Consider the following 19,379-nt stretch of genomic DNA (forward strand, 5'->3'; position numbering starts at 1 on the left):
AGGTCTGCAATTGCAGACTGAACCTTAAGTGACTCATCTGCGTTGATGTGATGAATTTCTGAAGGGAGGCTGAATCATGAACTGCAAATGCCTCAGTTAAACCTCCACGATGTGGTGCAGATCCTACTGAAAGGTGCTAGTGTGGGATGTGGATAGTATGAGATACTGTGACAGTCTGTTCTGAAGCCCCCAGGAATATGCTGAGCACTGTGCTGCTGCTGTGATGTTGCTGGGTTTACAATGATCCCCAGTGAGAGGTAAGCATGCACTTCTTCAGTGTTATTGAAGATTCGACCCCACTGTGTTTTAACTTTGTACTGGGTTCCCACTTGGGCTTGACAGTAAACTCTAATTTTCTGTTCTGGTTTGGAGATTGATGCCAATTGAGATTCAAGTGCATGTGTCTGAGGGGGAAGGAAACCCAATCACTGGACCCATTTCTGTCAGTGAGCGCTCTTCCTAGGTTCACATCAAAGTGAGCCATAAAATTACTTCTCATGTACTCCTGTAGTGCCATGGCCTCGACCTGGTCTGTCAGGTTGTCCAGTTTTGATCTGGTGAAATGATGATGGTACTAAATCCAACAGAAACCAGGCACTACAGGAATGAGGTTAATATTGTGCGGCATGATGTTGAATCTTGTGACACCAGCTCACTATGCTAACTAGAACATAGAGAAATATGCATTAACTGGACAGCAGTGTGCTTACCATAGGGCCTTCGATGAATTGGCCATGGATAGAGAGAGATGTGGAGCTCCTGCTGTTGAATACCTGGCTCTTGAAGGATTGCTTGGAAGGACCTTTTGCCTTTCCTCTTTTCCCCCTTCTGGCCCCTCTCTCTCTCTCTCTCTCTCTCTCTGTGAGTTCACACAGTGACCGGAAAAACCGCGAAAGATCCCAAATCCGATTTCCAGCAGCCTTACAAATGCAGCACTTCTGAGTCCAGCGAGTGGCTGGGTTTGCAGCTATGGGTTTGTGAGATGGTAAAGGGCCGAGGGTTGTGGTGCTGACTGTGGTGTGGGAGATCTGATCGGTGAGTCTAAGTCAGGTGCAGAGGCAGTTGGGTTTGTCTATGATTCCACACCACCTCCTCCCCCCACCCCCACCCCCACCCCCACCCCCACCCCACCCCACCCCCACCCCCACCCCACCCCACCCCCACCCCCACCCCACCCCACCCCACCCCTGACACACACACACACACACACACACACACACACACACCATGTTTCCCAGGAAACGTTATGCATGCTGAGCATCCTGTGGATGGGAAATTGGTACCAATGAAAGGCCAGCAAGCTGCCAACATCAGAAGAAGGCTTTTGTAGAACAGAAGCAAATTATTGGAGGACAATAAATGTGAAAAGACACTTGTTAAATGTGTCAGTATCTGAATTTCTATTGCTGGATGCTTGGTACCAATGTTGTTAGTGTGTATTGAGAATTAATACAAACTTACAGTCACTGAAAGCAGTTAGTTACTAAATTCTTAATGGTGACAATGTGTGAGAAGGCGAGGAGCTGATCCTTATTAATAAGCCGGTTAATACCCTTCTAATGTGGCACCTTTCGTTCCTTTCTCTTCCTTGTAAAGTTCAAACCCATCCAGAATTTGGTTAAGCCTAGATTCTTGTGCTCTCTCCAGGCCCTGCCTTGGCTCAAATGTGAGGTTTTAATTACCTGCCAGGCAATGACTGAATGTCCTTATCATCCTTCTACGTGCCCCATCCCACTCTTCACCTCTTCCTGCCCCAATGCGCGCGCGCACACGCACGCGCACACGCACACGCACACACACACACACTCTCACTCTCACTCTCTCGCACTCACTTGCTCATACACACTTTACACACCAGTGCATGTTCACTCACTGTCGGGTTCTCGCTCTCTCACAATAATGTGGCACTGCACATGTATTAGCCTATTAATTATATTAAAAACTGAACCTACTTGTAAAGAATGCAGGTCATTTTCATATTGACCTATGAGGGTTAAGGATTTGATTGGGGTGGAGGTTTTAGCTTTATCTCAAACCGAGCTCCGCCCCTATGTAGTGATGCGGCAGCTGGGTAAAACACAGTCCCCTTGATCCCATCCATCACCAGCTGCTTGAGTTATCATACAGGTGTATATCTTACCTGGTGCTGGAGGAAGAGATGAAAGTTGAAGTTCATCTTGAGCTCATCAGGACTGGGAGGCAAGAAACCAAATGTAAAATGGGAACACCAATTTATCCAGCATTAGGGCAGCACGGTGGCTCAGTGGGTAGCACTGCTGCCTCACAGCACCAAGGATCCGCATTCAATTCCACCCCCTTGGGCAACTGTCTGTTTGGAGTTTGCACATTATCCCCGTGTCTGCATCGGTTTCTTCCCACAGTCCAAAGATGTGCAGGCTAGGTGGATTGGCCATGGGAAATGCAGGGTTACAGGGAATAGGGTAGGGGGGGGTGCTGGTTGGACTGCTCTTTGGAGGGTCAGTGTGGACTCAATGGGCCGAATGAGCTGCAAAGGGATTCTATGATTGGGGGGTGTTGGAACATTTGATTGACCTCAAACCAGGCACAGCAGACTATTGATTGGTCACTGTGTTGCCATGTGGAGTACAGCAGGGATTGGCAGTCTCCATACCCCTGTCCCAATGAGAAGGACCAACCCTGTGTGCCAACACGGAGACTCCAGTGTGGGGATCTCAGTAGCTTCTAGCATACACAGGTGGAACACACTGCAAGCCCATCTGATTTACTTAAATTGGTGCAAGAGAAAGTTTTACTTTGTCTTTTTTTAATCAATGTTTAAGTTGTGTGTATGACCAAGCAATTAGATGTATAGCTTTCTGTGCACACAAGACTAGAAGTAGTTAATGCCTTACCATTAAATGGAAGGCACAACACGATCTCCAAGCAGCTGGTAAACCATCTTGGTTTCGAACCTGGTTATTTGGAGGCAGTTGCGATAATGAACAAAATCTTCTCAATGCTGCTGGCAAGTTTTGACCTCTGGTTCTGCTCCAATGCAGTGCTGCAGATTGAACAGTTCTGAGAGAATTTGTGTGGTTAGACCGCAGAGAGGGGTGTTTCCCTCTGAAAACTGTGCAGACCGCTTGGCCTGGGCTTTGATTCTTGTGTAGAATTGATGGTTACAATGTCAATGTGGCAAAGGGATGTTTCCTCCTGTAATTCAACATTAAAGTGGCTTCATGTTTGAGAGAAGGATTTTAGAAGTTTTGAATGTCTTTTGATATCTGGATACTAGCAGAGGTGTTAACACCCATGAGATGTAGATATTGTAGTAAGCATCTGCTGCGTGGTATGTTTGGCTGTGTATTTGATGAGCTGATGCCCTTCACTGCCATGTGCTTTCAGGAAAGGCCTAACTTTACTATGGGGACCCAAATTCAAATTGTTCTCCTGTCATTGTGCTTCATGTTAAACTTGGGAAGGAGAAAGCGGCCAAGAGATTGAAGGCTTAAAAAATTCATTCAAAAGTCTCACATTTTAGATCGGGGATTAATAAAGGCTGATGAGTGTGTTATAGTGAAGGCCATTCTGCCCAGCATGTCTATATTGGCCCTCCAAATCAGCATTACGACTGTGCCATGCTCCTGCCCTTTTCCCCTAACCTGACACATTTGGCCAGGTTTAAATAACCACCTAGTGCCCTCTGGAAGCCTCCACCTCACTTGCAGGCAGTGCATTCCACACACTAACCAGTCACTGGGTGAAAGGTTAATTCTCACATCACCCTTGCTTCTCTTGCAAATCACTTGAAGAGTCTGCCCTCTCATTCTTGATGCTTTTCCATGCAAGGACAGCTTCTCTCTATCTCCTCTGTCCAAGCCCTCCACTAGTCTTCTCCTAGTCTCTTCAATCTGTGCTCATCACTGACCTTTCTCAACCCTGGAACCGTGCTTGTGAATTGCTTCTGCACTCTCTCCCATATGTGCATCCCTCTCCCTATAATGTGGCACCCACAATTGGATACATTGCTCCAGCTGAGGTCTAACCAGTGTCTTGTGTACAAGTTTGACATCACCTCCTTGCTCTTGTACCATGTCCCCATTAACAAAGCTGAGGGAGGACACTGCCTGCTTTATTAAAGGCTATCTCCATGTGTCCTAAGTTAAAAATCTCACAACACCAGGTTATAGTCCAACAGGTTTAATTGGAAGCACACTAGCTTTTTGAGCGACGTTCCTTCATCAGGTGATTGTCACCTGATGAAGGAGCGTCGCTCCGAAAGCTAGTGCTTCCAATTAAACCTGTTGGACTATAACCTGGTGTTGTGTGATTTTTAACTTTGTACACCCCAGTCCAACACCGGCATCTCTGATCCATGTGTCCTGTTACCTTCAGTAATCTGTGCATGTATATACCCAGGTCCCTCTGCTCCTACCCCCTCCCTTTTAGAATTGTACCCCCTACTTTATACTGTCTTTCAATGTTCTTCCAAACAAAGTGTATCACCTCATTCTTTGCTGCATTGAACCTCACCTGCCCACTCCAGTGAATTATCAATGTCTTTGTGAGGTTCTACACTGTCCTCCTGACAGTTTTACAGTTCTCCTTGGTTTCACAGCATCAAGCCAGTTTGTAATTGTTCCCTGCGCACCAAGATCAGGAGAAGCCAGGCTGCCAAAACCAGGGCCTGGGAAATTTCACTTCCAGCCTCCAAGATATCCATCATTGTGTTTCCAATCACTAGCCCTATTATTCCATGACTTATAGCTAACCTCAAAGTCGGTCATGTGGCACTGTGTACCGAACGCCTTCTGGAAGTCTATGTACACCACACCAGCAGCATAATCTCCTGTTACCCTCTTGAAAAAGAAAGGGCCAGCAAGTGAGACAAGAATTTCCCTTTAGACATCCAGGCTGACTTCTCTTCACCACCCCATCTGTCCCCATGTGATAACTAACTATCCCCAATAATTGTTGCTTAAAGCTCCCCCACCACTGACCGGTCTCTGGATGTTTCCATTGATCGATGGTCATGGAGATTATACGGGGAATGGTTACTGTAAAGTTCATCACAAAATCTCTGAAATGTGATTGATTCGAGCTCAAGTTCTATTCAAAAATAACATTCACAGTAAGATAAAGTTAAAACCAGCAGCACTTAAGAATTAGTATTAATTGGCTAACATTTGTTATTTATGACAAGATAAATTCCGTGTTAACCTTACTCATTTTATAATGCAAGCTGTACATCTCATTCAATCTATAAATAACCAATGAATTCACTGTAATATTTAGCTTTGAGTTTTTTTGAAATCGCTGGTCACCATTGAAAGCAGCAAACACTTCACCTCATAGTCAAGGTTGATACCATCTTCATGTAGCTGTTCCTCTGCTTATCTTCATCATAAGGTCTACATCCCCATTACTCCACAATTGTTCTCCATATGTTTGAGCATGCTCGGTATTACATTTTTAAAGAAATTATGTTTTGGGTCAAGTTCATTTCATGTGTTTTGAACCTTTTCGACCCCTCTGTTGGTGGTGAGGTTCTCTACCATGTTTAGTGTTATTTTCAAAAACCTGTTATCATTATTCAGTTGTTTGGTACTGCTCTTGAGAGGTTTAGGTTAGACAGCCCCAAAGCTCAGAGTTTCCCAGACAATCAAGTTTCCTTCTTTTTATCATCCTCCTGGTCTTCCATTGCATCCCTCTTTGATCCATTTCTTGGAACCATTTCCATCCCTCCAAATGACATGGGAAACAACACGTTTCTGAAATCTCTCTGAGCTCGTCATTTGAATTTGACATTGTGCTGTCTGTCACTCAGGGGAGAACCATTCTGAGATCCCCCTTTCCTGTGGTCGGTGGTCTACACAATGGCAGTTTCTTCCCTGATCTTGTTTGAGAGCCTGTTGGACTTTATTATTGTGTCATCCATATTCCGAATACAGACTAATTAATGCATATTTCTCATCATTTGGAAGGCAGATTGATGTAATTTGATTTTATTGTTACGTTCAGGTGACAAGCTCGGTGAAATGTTATTTTCTCAGATAGCAAAATCACATCTTGCAAGCATTGTGCACAGCACTAGCACTGGCCTCGAATTGTGAAACACCTTTGTTCCTCAATCCCCTGTGAATACAGAGTCTGGTGACAGAGGGAATATTCATGGAGTCTGGGAGCAAACTGGGAGTCTAGTAGATCACAGGCCCGTTCTAGATTGGACGTGGTGTTCTCACCTGGGTGTTACATCACTTCCTTTGCCCCATGAAGAAGGTAGATGGGACATAGTGGACACTGTCAGTGTACCTGTCTGTGTTGGGAGCATCACCTACCTGTACACACCTGGTGTTTAGAGTCCATTTAGACTAATACACTTTCATAAATGTGCATTAAATGGTATATGCCTGGAACTTTGCAAACTGTGCTCCAACAGATCACATTGCTCATCAATTCTGAGTGATAAAGTGCAACATTGATCCTGTTTGCATTCTGAGATTACCTGCTAACATTGTAAGTCAGATGCAAAGGGCTAAAAGAGAGGAAGTGGCAATTTGAAAGATCAATGCAGCGAATTCTGTCTTCCATTATGATGTGTAAAGTTGCATTTTTGTGTCCATTTTGAACACCTACCTTTTTCCAACTCCTTGTATTCCTCAGTCCAGAGGCAATATCTTTCTGTCACTGACGTGTGACCTTTGAAGTGCGGTGACCTGACGATAACACTTCTCCTGTAAAGCACCTTTTATTTTTGTGACCTTTTCGCGAGGTTCAGTGGCCTGTGTGGGTCAGCTCCGTGATGTGCTGATTACTCAATGTGTGACTGTTTGGAGCAGGAATTTCTTTCATTTTGTTTCTCTGCTATTGAAATCCTCTTTCCATGTTCAGTTACCAGTGGCCCCAGCGATTGCCTTATATCAGCCTTCTTTGGCTCTCATTAAGATGCTCATCGTGACCTTCCATTGCGCCTACCATGCAGTAGACCATCCCATGATGCTCCACAATTGCTCCAGCAAAGCTCTGTTTAGATATAGAGCAAGATCCTCAGATATTCGGGCAGGACTTGAATTTGCTGTCTGTCCCTAATTGCCCTGGAACTGAGCAGCTTAGTAGGGCCCTTTTCAAAGGGGCAGTTAAGAGTCAGCCACATTGCTGTGGGTCTGGAGTCAGATGTAGGCCAGACCAGGTGAGGATGGCTGATTACCTTCCCTGAAGGACATTGGTGACCCAGATGGGATTTTTGTAGCAATCAGCAATGTGTGGTTGCCATGTGCGCCAAACATCTTGTGTAATTTAATAAAGAAAAGTCTCTTTGAGTGATTGTAGTGGGGGATACTGACTGTATCATTTGTAAAGCCCTGAATTTGTAACCGTGTGTGTCTGGAATATTATCCCATCATTACTTAATGTGAACTAAATGTTCCTTGGGTTTTAATTTGCCATTCATTGACTATACAGGATGCAAAAGAATGATTTTGTCTTCCTGTGATAAGGCTGAGCCTTGGTGATTGTTTTGAAATGCTGGGAGCTGGTTCTTCCTTGTGCCAGCTCCAGTGTTCTCGTGTTTTTTTTTATGAATGAGTTGATTCCAGTCAAGCCACTGTACTTTGGAGAGAGCCACATGTACACTCTTTTTAATTACGAGAAAGGCTTTGTTTAAATTCACAAGTGTTCTGTTCATGGTCACCCAGTGTTGCACAAGAATGTGATATAATGAACAGAATGCAGCACAGAGTTAGTGTCAGGAAGCAGGGTTTATAAACGTTAGGCCTTACACCTCCCCCCGCGCCCCCACCCCCTCCCCCCGTTCTCTCAGGCCCCATGCACGGGATAATTCGTGCTGGAAAATTGTCCATACAAGGAGTCCGCTGGTTAGTAGTTCACCATATACTCTGGGTTACAGGCCTCAAGCCAACAGATTTCATCGTCAATATCATCTGAATCTCTCTGCATTCTGTTACAACATGTTCTTCTGCTATAAAGCAACTGAACATAATTTAATATTTGAAATAAGTACATTGTGTACTATATGCATAGTTAATTTAAGCTTTGGTGATTTGTAGAATTTCTCAAATTTCATGTATTAACTGTGCAAATGTTCGCAGGAAGCAAAACAAAGGGCACTTGAACAAGTAGCAGGAGCAGTGGTTTAAAGAAGCTGCTGGAGAACATGTCTGTACAAAATACTACGTTTGTCCAGCCCAGCGTGGATTTTTGTCAGCTGTCATATATTTATAAAGTCCTTTTCCAATACAGACATCAGTGGTTGAATTGCATCGGCTGTCACTTTCTAGACTTTAGTAAAATGTTAACATTGAACACAATTTCTGATTGCACTCAGGAAGCTGGTGACTTTATAAAACTTTTGCGGTTGCTGATTTTCTGTTTGTTAGGTTATTTCTCAGCATTTGACAAACCCAGCTTTCCATGGTAACGGTTTTGCTGGCTTCCAGACTCTGTTGCCTTTACATGTTTTATGCCAATATCCTTTTCGCTAAAATCCTAGAGAGAGAGGTAACCTTATTGAAACATACAAGATTCCTGGAGGACTTGACAGTTGAGATGAGGAAAGGTTATCTCCCCCTGTGGGAGAGTCATAGACCAGAAGGGCATCATCTCAGATCAACAGATCACCCTTTTAAGACCGAGCTGAGGAGAAATTTCTTCTGAGGATAGTGACCCATGGCATTCTTGATCGCGGAGTGTGCTTGAGGTTGGGTCATTAAGTATTTGAGATGCCATTTTTTTTTAATCAGGAAGAGAATCAATGGTTATGAGTAAAAGGCAGGAAAGTGGAGTTGAGGATGATCAGATCATCCATTGAATGGTGGAGCAGACTTGATGGGCCGAATGGCCTATTTCTGTTCCTACAACTTGAAGTCTTAATCTGAATTGGTTGCAGTTTATCTTCGATAGTGGACTTAAACCATGCCCTACCATTAAGGGGTAGAAATAAATTACTTGGCATCTAGTACATGTTGAATACTTGCAGATATATCAGCTCCTTATCGCTGTAGCATTTCCTTTGTTAACTGCCACCTTCAAATATTGTTTAACATGCAATTATTAATTTTAGGACTTTGGGGAAAATGGACAGGCAATGGTTCAGTTGCAGTGTCACTGGGAGATCTGGGGAGAATGTGCAAACTCTACACAGTCATTTGAGGTGGGAATCCAACCTGGCTCCCTGTGGGGCAGCATTGCTAACCACTGAGTCACCGTGTCACCCCTTCTAATGGAGGGTAATTGCAGTGTTTTTCCAGAGAGGTCATAAACTGAATTAAATGATTAGATTAGATTAGATTCCCTACAGTGTGGAAACAGACCCTTCGGCCCAACAAGTCCACACCGACCCTTTCAAAGAGTAACCCACCCAGACCCATTTCCCTCTTGAGTAATGCACCTAACATTATGTGCAATTTAGCATGGCCAATTCACCTGACCTGCACATCTTTGGGCTGTGGGAGGAAATTGGAGCACCCAGAGGAAACCCACGCAGACACGGGGAGAACGTGCAAACTCCACACAGACGGTCGCCCAAGGTTGGAATCGAACCTGGGTCCCTGGCACTGAGAGGCAGCAGTGCTAACCACTGAGCCACTGTGCCGCCCTATTGGGCGATGTCAGAAGATATTTTCTGAAGCAGTTGTAGGGAATGGGATCCCAAGTAGCAGTGGTAAGAGTAGAATTAGTAATCTGGCCCTAAAGAGGTTTGGCTCAATATTTAATAAAGAAAGCTTTGAAAGAGCGTGGTCATGGGATTAATTGGATTGGATTTTCAGAAAGTTTTGCATTCTAGGGAGAGTGGGACAGACCATGTAGTAAACTTTACAATTGCAGTGTGATCTGAAAAATGTGTTGCTGGAAAAGCGCAGCAGGTCAGGCAGCATCCAAGGAGCAGGAGAATCGACGTTTCGGGCATAAGCCCTTCTTCAGGATTGAGGGAATAGCAGTGTGATATCTAGATCTTTTTAGATCTCTGTTTCCTCACTTTGCGAATTCTGAATGATTAAGAAAATTTGTATCCATAAAGAAAGGGGCACTCTCTGTTTCACTTAACCAGCTGCTCTCTGTTCTTGTATCCTCCAAACTTGAGTTTATTAAAACTCTGCTGTCCATATCTCACACTGTTCGTTCATCAATTAAGCCTGAGCCTCCTGATCTACATCCGTTTCTGCTCTGACACCTGCTCCTTCTCTTTTTAAATACTTCCATGGGCTTTCAAGTTTCCCAATATCTAACCCATTCCAGGCCCAGCCTCTCTGCACAACTATCTGAGGTCTCTGCTCTCCTCCTCCAGTGTTGGCCTCTTGATGATCGTCAATGTTAATCTTAGCACCAGTGGCAGTGCGCCCATCTCCCCCACGACCCCCCTTCACCTTGCTCTGGAGTTGGCCCTCCCACGCAGGGTGTTCCTTGACCAAGCTTCTTCCCATCATTCCCTTTGCTTCTCATGCTGTCGAGTGTTGTTCGGTAACATTCCTATCAAGTTCTTTGGGGATTCACCTGCATAAAAGGCACTGTGTAAATACAAATTATTGTTGTCACCTGACTTCCTGAAGTCTTTTGGCAAGTCTTTGTTTTAGTTTTCTGACTACACTCCCCTGCCCCAGGAAATTAGGCTGCACAGCATACATCAGTGATGCTATAACTGCCTGATGTCCACCCATTATCATGGGCAGTGCTAATAACTCCGATACAGAGTCAAAGTCCCTTTACCCTGAGAAATGGCCGTCTTCACTGACCTCTCCAGGCCTTTCTGTCTGAGCACAGTCATCATATTTGCAGGTTTTTAAAGCAGTCTGTTCAGGGATGGCAATGCATGTCTCTGGAGCAGGAGAGACTTGAACACAGGCCTCCTGGCTCAGAGGTAGGGACATTACCACTGTGCCACAACAGCCTCTTCATAACATTTCTAAAATAAGAGTAAGTGGCGTCACCTAAAGTGGGACAACTCGGAATTAAACAGCTGTCACAGTTTAACTCTGACCTAGCCTTTAGTTTCTTGTTACGTGTCGTCGTTATTTAAAGAGTTGAAATAGTTCCATCGATTGTATTTTCATCTGAATTCCTGCCTTGGATTTTACTGAGATGTGGACTTTCCCTCCCGGTGTTGGGGGTTTTGAGGTATTTGAGTGTACTGATCTCTCAAACTTGACCGGCTCTGCTTGAGGTGACTGCTGTTAGAGCAGTGAATCCATGGGTGACTGGGAGGAAGAAACCTTTCCTTTTTGGCAGCTATCCTTTGGCACGGCTTTGTTAAATAATTCATCACACAAATTTCCCTTCCTTTTGGCTTCAGCACTGCACCCATCAGGCCTGGTTTTGTTTTCGCCTCAGTGACTGATCCGATGTTGATTCACTGTGGGTGTAACACGTCCGGTTTTATTGTTGGCTGAATGTTTGTTGGAGCATTGTAAATACTGCTGTGCCCTCGTCCGAGGGCAATGGTGGCAAGCCTGTTCTGACGGTGGGGGTGGGGGGGATCTGCAACTCCTGAATCAAAGCCGGCTTCTATAACTCAGCAAGAAATAATGAAACAACAAGGATTGGTTCTTTCTGCAATGGCTGCTCAGTATTTACTGATAAATACATTGTGCCGGTAGGTTCCCAGTGGTGATTCTGGCTTAGCAGCATGTTCCACCATCCCCTTTTGATCGTGGTGGGATGGATCTTCATGCCACTTCGCCATAAATCTTGTTGATCCATAAGGGTGACACGGTGGCTCAGTGGTTAGCACTGCTGCCTCACAGCACCAAGGACCTGGGTTCGATGCCAACATCTGGCGACTGTCTACGTGGCATTTGCACATTCTCCCTGTGTCTGTGTGGGTTTCCTCCCACAGTCCAAAGATGAGCAGGTTAAGTGGATTGGTCACACTAGATTGCCCATAGTGTTCAGGGGTGTGTAGATTAGGTGGGTTAGTCAGGAGAATGCAGGGTTACAAGGATGGGGTAGGGGGCTGGGTCTGGGTGGGATGCTGATTGGAGGATCAGTCTGGACTTGATGGGCCAATTGGCCTGCTTCCGCACTGCAGGGATTATGATTCTATATCAATACCTCAATTCCCCTGCTACATTTGTAAGAAATGGTCAGTGACATCTTGCAAATTTCCAATGATTCCCTGCCTTTGGGCTGAACGAATTCCAAACCACATTGTATGTGCAGGGACATAGGTCTAGGTCGAATAGTGTTGCCCGAGAGACAGAGCCCACCAAAGAGGGAAACTATTTCTTTTGTCACTTCAGTCTGTCTTGATCTTAATGGTATCAGCTCTCAAACCTCAAAAGCCAAGGGAATGTAGCACAAGGTAGGTTTGTGCTAGCTGTCCTTGTAAATTAATGTTTAATCTTTGGCCCCACTGTGGTGAACGCAGTCTTTCAGGTGGGTCTGATCACAGCGTTGTACAGTGGAAACATCACTTCCTCACTTTTCCGAGTTGCAATTCCTCAGAGATGGAAAGGCAGCTTCTTTATTAGGCTTCTCCTTCCATTGTGTAGCTGGACGCTGGTTTGTAAGCTGCATGGTCCCCTGGCTGCGATCGCTCAGTCAGCTACATTGTCACCCTTAAGAAATTCCTCCCCGTATCCTCCGTCAATCCTGTTACTTCAAAGCAAGAAAGCCTCAATTACTTTATCAAATATAACTTGACTTTAGCAAAATCTGACTGGTCATTGACCAATTGAGACATTTCTGAATATTTAATAACTTCATCTTGAGTGATGCATATTAAGGGTTGCCTCATGGATTGTGGCACCTGTTTTATTACTGAAACCAGGCTGTGCCCTGACTCGGTTTATATCTTGGAAAGTTGTACAACTGCAGTGACTTTTTAACCTGGCCTCACTTGGCAGATTAGAAGGCTAGCCATCGGGGCTAGGAGATTCCCTAACCCGAAATCCATTGAGATGTTCCAAATAATTCATCACCTGCACTTACCGGTTCTTCTGTACCTCTCTCTAATACACCATTCCCTTTCCGTCACTGTTTTTAATAACCCTTTCATGTCCTCCGTCCCCACCATTAGATTTCCCCTTTGATCCTGGGCTAGCAAGCAGTCAGCATTCTTTAACTTTTTAAAACTATTTTAAAAGCCTTTTGCAATTTTGTTACAGACAGTGACAAGCTGTGGCAGTGTAGTCATTGGTTGTTAATCCCTCCCTATAGCTCAAACCCTCCAACCCTGGCAACATCCTTGTAAATCTTTTACTGAACCCTTTCCAGTTGAACTTGTGAACCCCACCCAGTTTTCCCTTCCTATAGCAGGGAAACCAGACTTGCACACAGTATTCTAAAAGTGGCCTCACGATCAGAGCAGTCTCGGAATGTTCTCAATCGGGTGCTGGGCTGGGTAAGGTATGGCTGGTAGCAACAATTGTTTTCCCAGATGCTGCCATGGTTTGGAAAAGAGCTAGCAATATGAAGGGGCCAAGTTTTTAAACATGGAGCTGTTTTCTCCCACTGCGTTACAGTGGAGAGCCTCCTGCTGTGTGTTTCAGGGGCATTGGCTTTTTTTATGCTGCTGGGATGTGCTGTGTCCCAGTAGCTGCTGGGATGTGCTGTGTCCCAGTAGCTGCTGGGATGTGCTGTGTCCCAGTAGCTGCTGGGATGTGCTGTGTCCCAGTAGCTGCTGGGATGTGCTGTGTCCCAGTAGCTGCTGGACTCCCCCCCCCCCCCCCCACTGCCCACACACACCCCGTGTAGTTTCTGAATACTCAGCTCCCAACTCTCAGTCTAAGCTCAGGCTCCCTGGACTTGGGCAAGCAAACAGGACTGGGTGGGGCTTGTTACAAACAGCTAGCACACTTAGGAAAATGTTTCACTCTTTGGTCTGCACTCTGATAATGCATTAGACCCGTTTTATAAACACCAGAGTGCACTTCCTGCATTTCAAACCTGATGTGGGGGTACTGGGGTGGACAAGGTCAGAAATGAGACAGCACCAGGTTATAGTCCAACCGTTGTATTTGAAATCACAGGCTTTTGGAGCATTGGCCCTGACGCTCACCTGATAAAGGAGCAGCGCTCTGAAAGTTTGTGGTTTCAAATAAAACAGTTGGACTATAACCTGGTGTTATCTGACTTCTGATCTTGTTTCAAACCTGTTTACTTCAGGAAGCTGAGTCATGCATGTTGGAGATTACAGAGATTAGCAAACTGTCCCTATGTTTGACTCCTACCTGTCCTAGAGTGAACTCCTTCCTCCCTCTCTCAAATTGTTTTCATAAAATCGGAATCAGAGTGAAACATGACACACCAGGCAGACTGTCGCACATGAGGCAAAAACCTGCCTTTTGTAGAATCAGTAGGAATCTCTACAGTTCGGTGGGAGAAATTCAGGTCCACCAGAACACTTTCAGTTACTTTCACATCTTGTTTTTACAATATTCCAGCTCCCTGTTCCTGCTTTCTCTCCAGCTTTGTTCTGGTTGCAATGTAGTCTGTACATTCAAATCCCTACATGCAATGCCCTGCCAGTAGCAGTGGTGGACTCTCCCTCTTTATGGGCATTTGAACGGGCATTGGATAGGCATATGGAGGATATTGGGCTAGTGTAGGTTAGGTGGGCTTGGATCGGCGCAACATCGAGGGCCAAAGGGCCTGTACTGCGCTGTATTTTTCTATGTTCTATGGACCTGAACTCACCTGAGTTAGTGTGTCTGAGCAGGCAAGTTATTGGAAATGGACACCACCATCACCCCTCCAGTCCACTCCCAGCCACATTCCTGCACTGCTACTACCTCTCTCTGCCACTCCCTCCCAGTTTAAAGATCACCCATAACAGATTCGGTAACATCTCAGCTTGGTCCATACAGGTTGGACTTTTGAATGTGAGATATTTTACTTTGTGTGGCAAGCATCTTACCAGCAGGAGCAATGCATGAATTACTTGTAAATCATTTTATATGCAAAGGGTCTATTTTAAAAAGATAATCCTGACCAACCTGAATCATTTCACAAGGGGTTCAGTGACTCACTATCTGATGCTAAAACTGGGGAGAGGGCATTAAGCTCTCATTGAGTCAGGGAAACCCAAGCCAATATCGAGGAGATAGTGCTGGTGTTATATTTTACAGATTGTATCAGAGATGCAATTACTGTATACCCTCCTAATGGGGGAGGGGTGCAGTTATATCAGAGTACAACAGGAGTTTAATTTCGATAAATGCGAGGTGCTGCATTTTGGGAAAGTAAATCTTAGCAGGACTTATGCACTTAATGGTAAGGTCCTAGGGGGTGTTGCTGAACAAAGAGACCTTGGAGTACAGGTTCATAGTTCCTTGAAAGTCGAGTCGCAGGTAGATAGGATAGTGAAGAAGGCATTTAGTATGCTTTCCTTTATTGGTCAGAGTACTAAGTATAGGAGTTGGGAGGTCATGTTGCAGCTGTACAGGACATTGGTTAGGCCACTGTTGGAATATTGTGTGCAATTCTGGTCTCTTTCCGATAGGAAGGATGTTGTGAAACTTGAAAGGGTTCAGAAAAAAATTATAAGGATGTTGCCAGGGTTGGAGGATTTGAGCCATAGGGAGAGGCTGAACAGGCTGGGGCTGTTTTCCCTGGAGGGTCGGAGGCTGAGGGGTGACCTTATAGAGGTTTATAAAATCATAAGGGGCATGGATAGGGTAAATAGACAAAGTCTTTTCTCCCGGGGAAGGGGAGTCCAGAACTAGAGGGCATAGATAAAAGACCTCGGTAAGAGATAAAAAAAGGGACCTAAGGGGCAGCTTTTTCACACAGAGGGTGATGTGTGTATGGAATGAGCTGCCAGAGGAAGTGGTGGAGGCTGGTACAATTACAACATTTAAAAGGCATCTGGATGGGTATATGAATAGGAAGGGTTTGGAGGGATATGGGCCAAGTGCTGGCAGGTGGGACTAGATTTGTTTGGGATATCTGGTCGGCATGGACAGGTTGGACCGAAGGGTCTGTTTCCATGTTGTAACTCTCTATGACTCAATGACTTTATTTGAGAAAGATGTGTGTAATTTGATTTATTTTTAGGGCAGACTGATAAGGCCATTAGAACCCACAGCCTTGCCCTTCCTTCCTGTTAGCACCAGCCCTTCATATACCTACCTGTAATATTTGTGAAGGGTGGAGATTCCAAACTTTAAACCTGCCTCAAACAGCAGTGTTTGTGCAGTTAGCATAATGTAAGTCAGCCATGCCTCTGGATTGGGGCATCAATTCCCATAAAAACCCATCTGGTTCACTAATGCCCTTTAGGAAAGAAAATCAGCCATTCTTACCTGGGCTGGCATACGTGTGACTCTCGACCCACAGCAATGTGGATAAATCTTAACTATCATTCTAATTGGATCACTGGCTCGGTCAACACTTATTGCCCATCCCTAATTGCCCAGTGGACGGTTAATACAACCCCACATTGCTGTGAGGCTGGACTCATATGTAAACCATCCAAAGTAGGGACAGCAGATTTCCTTCCTTAAAGGATGTTGGTGAATCAATGGGTTTTTATAACTATTTCATGGTCATCGTAACTGAGATTAGCTTCATACTTCAGATTTATTAACTGAATTTCAAAATCCAGTAGCTGCTGAGGGGTTTGAACTTGTGTCCCTGGAGATTCAGTCTACACCTCTGGATCACTGGCTCCAGGGCCTTTGCTCCTCCACCTCTCAAGATCCTTTGGCAGTAATCCAGAAAGCAGTTCACCATTACCTTCGCTGGACTCATTGCAGATGGATAATAAATACTGAGTTTGACAGAGCCACCCACATCCGTATAACGTGTGTGTTTTTTTTAAAAAAAAGTTCAGCTTGCGATTTTTCAGTAACTAATAGCAAGTTCTGTACCTTTAGCTTTTTAGTGATTTGGAGATAACTTGCATTTTTGTTTTGTCTTAAATAAGATCCTGTTGGGTGTTTTGGAGATTCAAGAGCCGTTCTCTGGAATAGAAAAGGGAGACCAGAAAACAGTTAGATGAAAGCAAACTATGATGGTTGTTGGAAATCGGGGACAAAAACTGAAATTGCTGGAGAAACTCAGCATGTCTGGCAGCCTTTGTGGAGAAACAAGAGTTAACATTTCCCAACTGAAAGAGCGTCATTGGAGTAGAAGCGTTAACTCTGTTTTTCTCTCCACAGGCGCTGCCAAACCTGCTGAGTTTCTCTAGCACCTTCTGGTTTTGTCCCATATTTCCAGCATCCACTGTAGTTTGCTTTTGTCTGTTTTCTGGTCTCCCTTTTCTTGGAGCAAGGTCTTTGAATTATTCACTGAACTCTACTGGATTATATGGTTATAAAGAGAGACGTTTCATTGATGAACCTCGTGCTAATTCTGTGTTTTGGATTCTCTGGGTTGATTGAAAAGCTCTAATGGGCAATAGGATCCTACCTGAATCTGGTCTGTTTTTTGTTTTTTGCAGTGACAGCTACGTTGTACGTGTCAAAGCTGTGGTTATGACCAGAGATGACTCAGGGTGGTTACCACAGGATGGAGGTGGTCTCAGTCGTGTTGGCGTCTGTAAGGTCACACAACCAGACGGCACTGGCAGAAGTGATTTTCTGATCCATGGCGAACGACTTCGAGACAAGCTGGTAAGTCGAACGATGTCTGTGAGGAAGCCCAATAAATGATATCTTTCAATGTTAAAGGAACACTTGTATCCTTCAAATTGAAGAAATCACTCTGACCATTTATGACCAATTCTGTTTTCTGGCCTTTGGTGTAGTTGGCAGGCTCCTGATGCGGTACTTTGACCGTTTGTGTGTTGGCTGTTCTGTCTGTCTGCCTGTCCCTGTTGTCAGTGATGCCATCATTATCATTGAGCTGCTGTCTCTAAGACTGTGGTCCCCTGATGGAAATAGACCAGGGAGGGGCCACTCATGAGGAAATTGCTGTATTTGTTGTCCCACTGCCACGCTCTGCCCCAAAACTCCACTGTTCATGTAGCATCTACCATCAGCTCCACCCCTCCCCCCATTACCTGGATCCTTCAGTGTGGGGAGCTAGGAAGAGATCAACAATCAACCAATGAACTCAGAATATTTTGGATATCATTGAAGATAAATTGTACAATCATTTCAGGAAAACCACCTCCTCCTGCGTAGGGGCCTGGGAGATAGAAATCTTGTTTCGGTTTCATTCTCTGATAACACAGCTGTGATGATGTGAGCAGCTGGTGTTAGTGTGATTGTAGAATGGGTGTCGTTGAGTTATTTTGTACAATGAGATGGTAATATTGTACTTAGACTGCTGGACTTGTCCCACAATCAGACAAACTCTGCAGTGGCTGCCTTCTAGAAAGAACCCGAGCATCTTGCAGTAAGGAAAGCCCTTTTTCACCCAGCATGTGGAACTCACTGCTCTGTGAGGTTGGGAGAGGCAGGAACTCCCATCACATTGAAGAAGGATTTCGATGGTCACGTAGAATGCAGGGGCTGTGGGCCATCTTTTTTTGTTTATTCACTTATCGGATGTGGGTGTTGCTGTCCATCCCTATCCACCCATTAACTAAAGGGTTTGCTCACCTATTTCAGAGGGGCAGTTAAGAGTCACCCACATCGCTGTGGGTCTGGAGTCACATTGAGGCCAACCCAGGTAAGGATGGCAGTTTCCTTCCCTAAAGGACGTTAGTGACCCAGATGGGGTTTTCCAACTATTGACACTTGTTTCATGGACATTACTAGATTCTTAATCCCAGATTATTGAATTCAGATTACACCACCTGCTATGGCAGGATTAGGTCTGGGATTAATTTGATCTGGGTTTACAGTCTAGCATTAACACCACTAAGCCATCGCCTCCACCTTAAGGGTTGGACAATGGAATTAGAATCGTTAGGAGATTGTAACCGGATGAGCTGAAGGGTCTGTTTGTATTGTAGGCCTCTGTGACAGTATCAGCCTTTCGTAGAACATGCAGCTCAGATATAGGCCCAGGCTGAAGTATATTTGCCACTAGCACTGCCTCCGTCCCTCTGCACCTAATGAGACTTTCTGCTTGTTTCTCCATCGTGTGGATCAAGCTGCTCGTTCTGTACATTTTGCTTCATTTCATAAGCACTGTGTTTAAATGGGTTAAGTGATGGTGTTGATAAAAGATTTTGTTTCCTGTTTAAGCCTCCTTCATTTCCCTGTTTCACTTTTGTTAAAATGAAGGCCCTGTCCAAAGCACCTGGTGTATAACCTGTTAGACAAACCTATCTTGTTCAAAGCATGGACCATCAGAACAGGCACGGTCCCCCAGGAAATCCTGCTCACAGTATAGAGCCGTGACAGTGAAACCTGGGAACAGTTGAGCCGTATCTCTCCGTCCTTGTTTATTAATTCTTCCATGATGGAGATGTTGTAAATTTAGTGCCCAGGGGGCTCCTAACATTGCAGTGGGCCTGGACTCACATGTTGGCCACAGCACAGATTTCCTTCTCTGAAGGACATTAGTAAACC

At 44.9% G+C, this 19,379-nt stretch overlaps 1 protein-coding gene across 1 annotated transcript in view; it reads left to right on the forward strand.

Moving 5' to 3' along the window:
* The first annotated feature begins 225 nt into the window (after positions 1–225).
* LOC140483351 (sprouty-related, EVH1 domain-containing protein 2-like) overlaps positions 226–19,379 on the forward strand; it is a 69,739-nt gene continuing 50,585 nt past the window's right edge. The window contains exons 1-2 of the mRNA XM_072581550.1: positions 226–257; positions 17,357–17,528. Of these exons, the coding sequence (XP_072437651.1) occupies positions 241–257; positions 17,357–17,528 (189 nt within the window). The 5' untranslated portion in view covers positions 226–240. The remainder of the gene's footprint in view (positions 258–17,356; positions 17,529–19,379) is intronic.

This window comes from Chiloscyllium punctatum, chromosome 11 (assembly GCF_047496795.1).
Source record: "Chiloscyllium punctatum isolate Juve2018m chromosome 11, sChiPun1.3, whole genome shotgun sequence".
Lineage (NCBI taxonomy): Eukaryota > Metazoa > Chordata > Chondrichthyes > Orectolobiformes > Hemiscylliidae > Chiloscyllium > Chiloscyllium punctatum.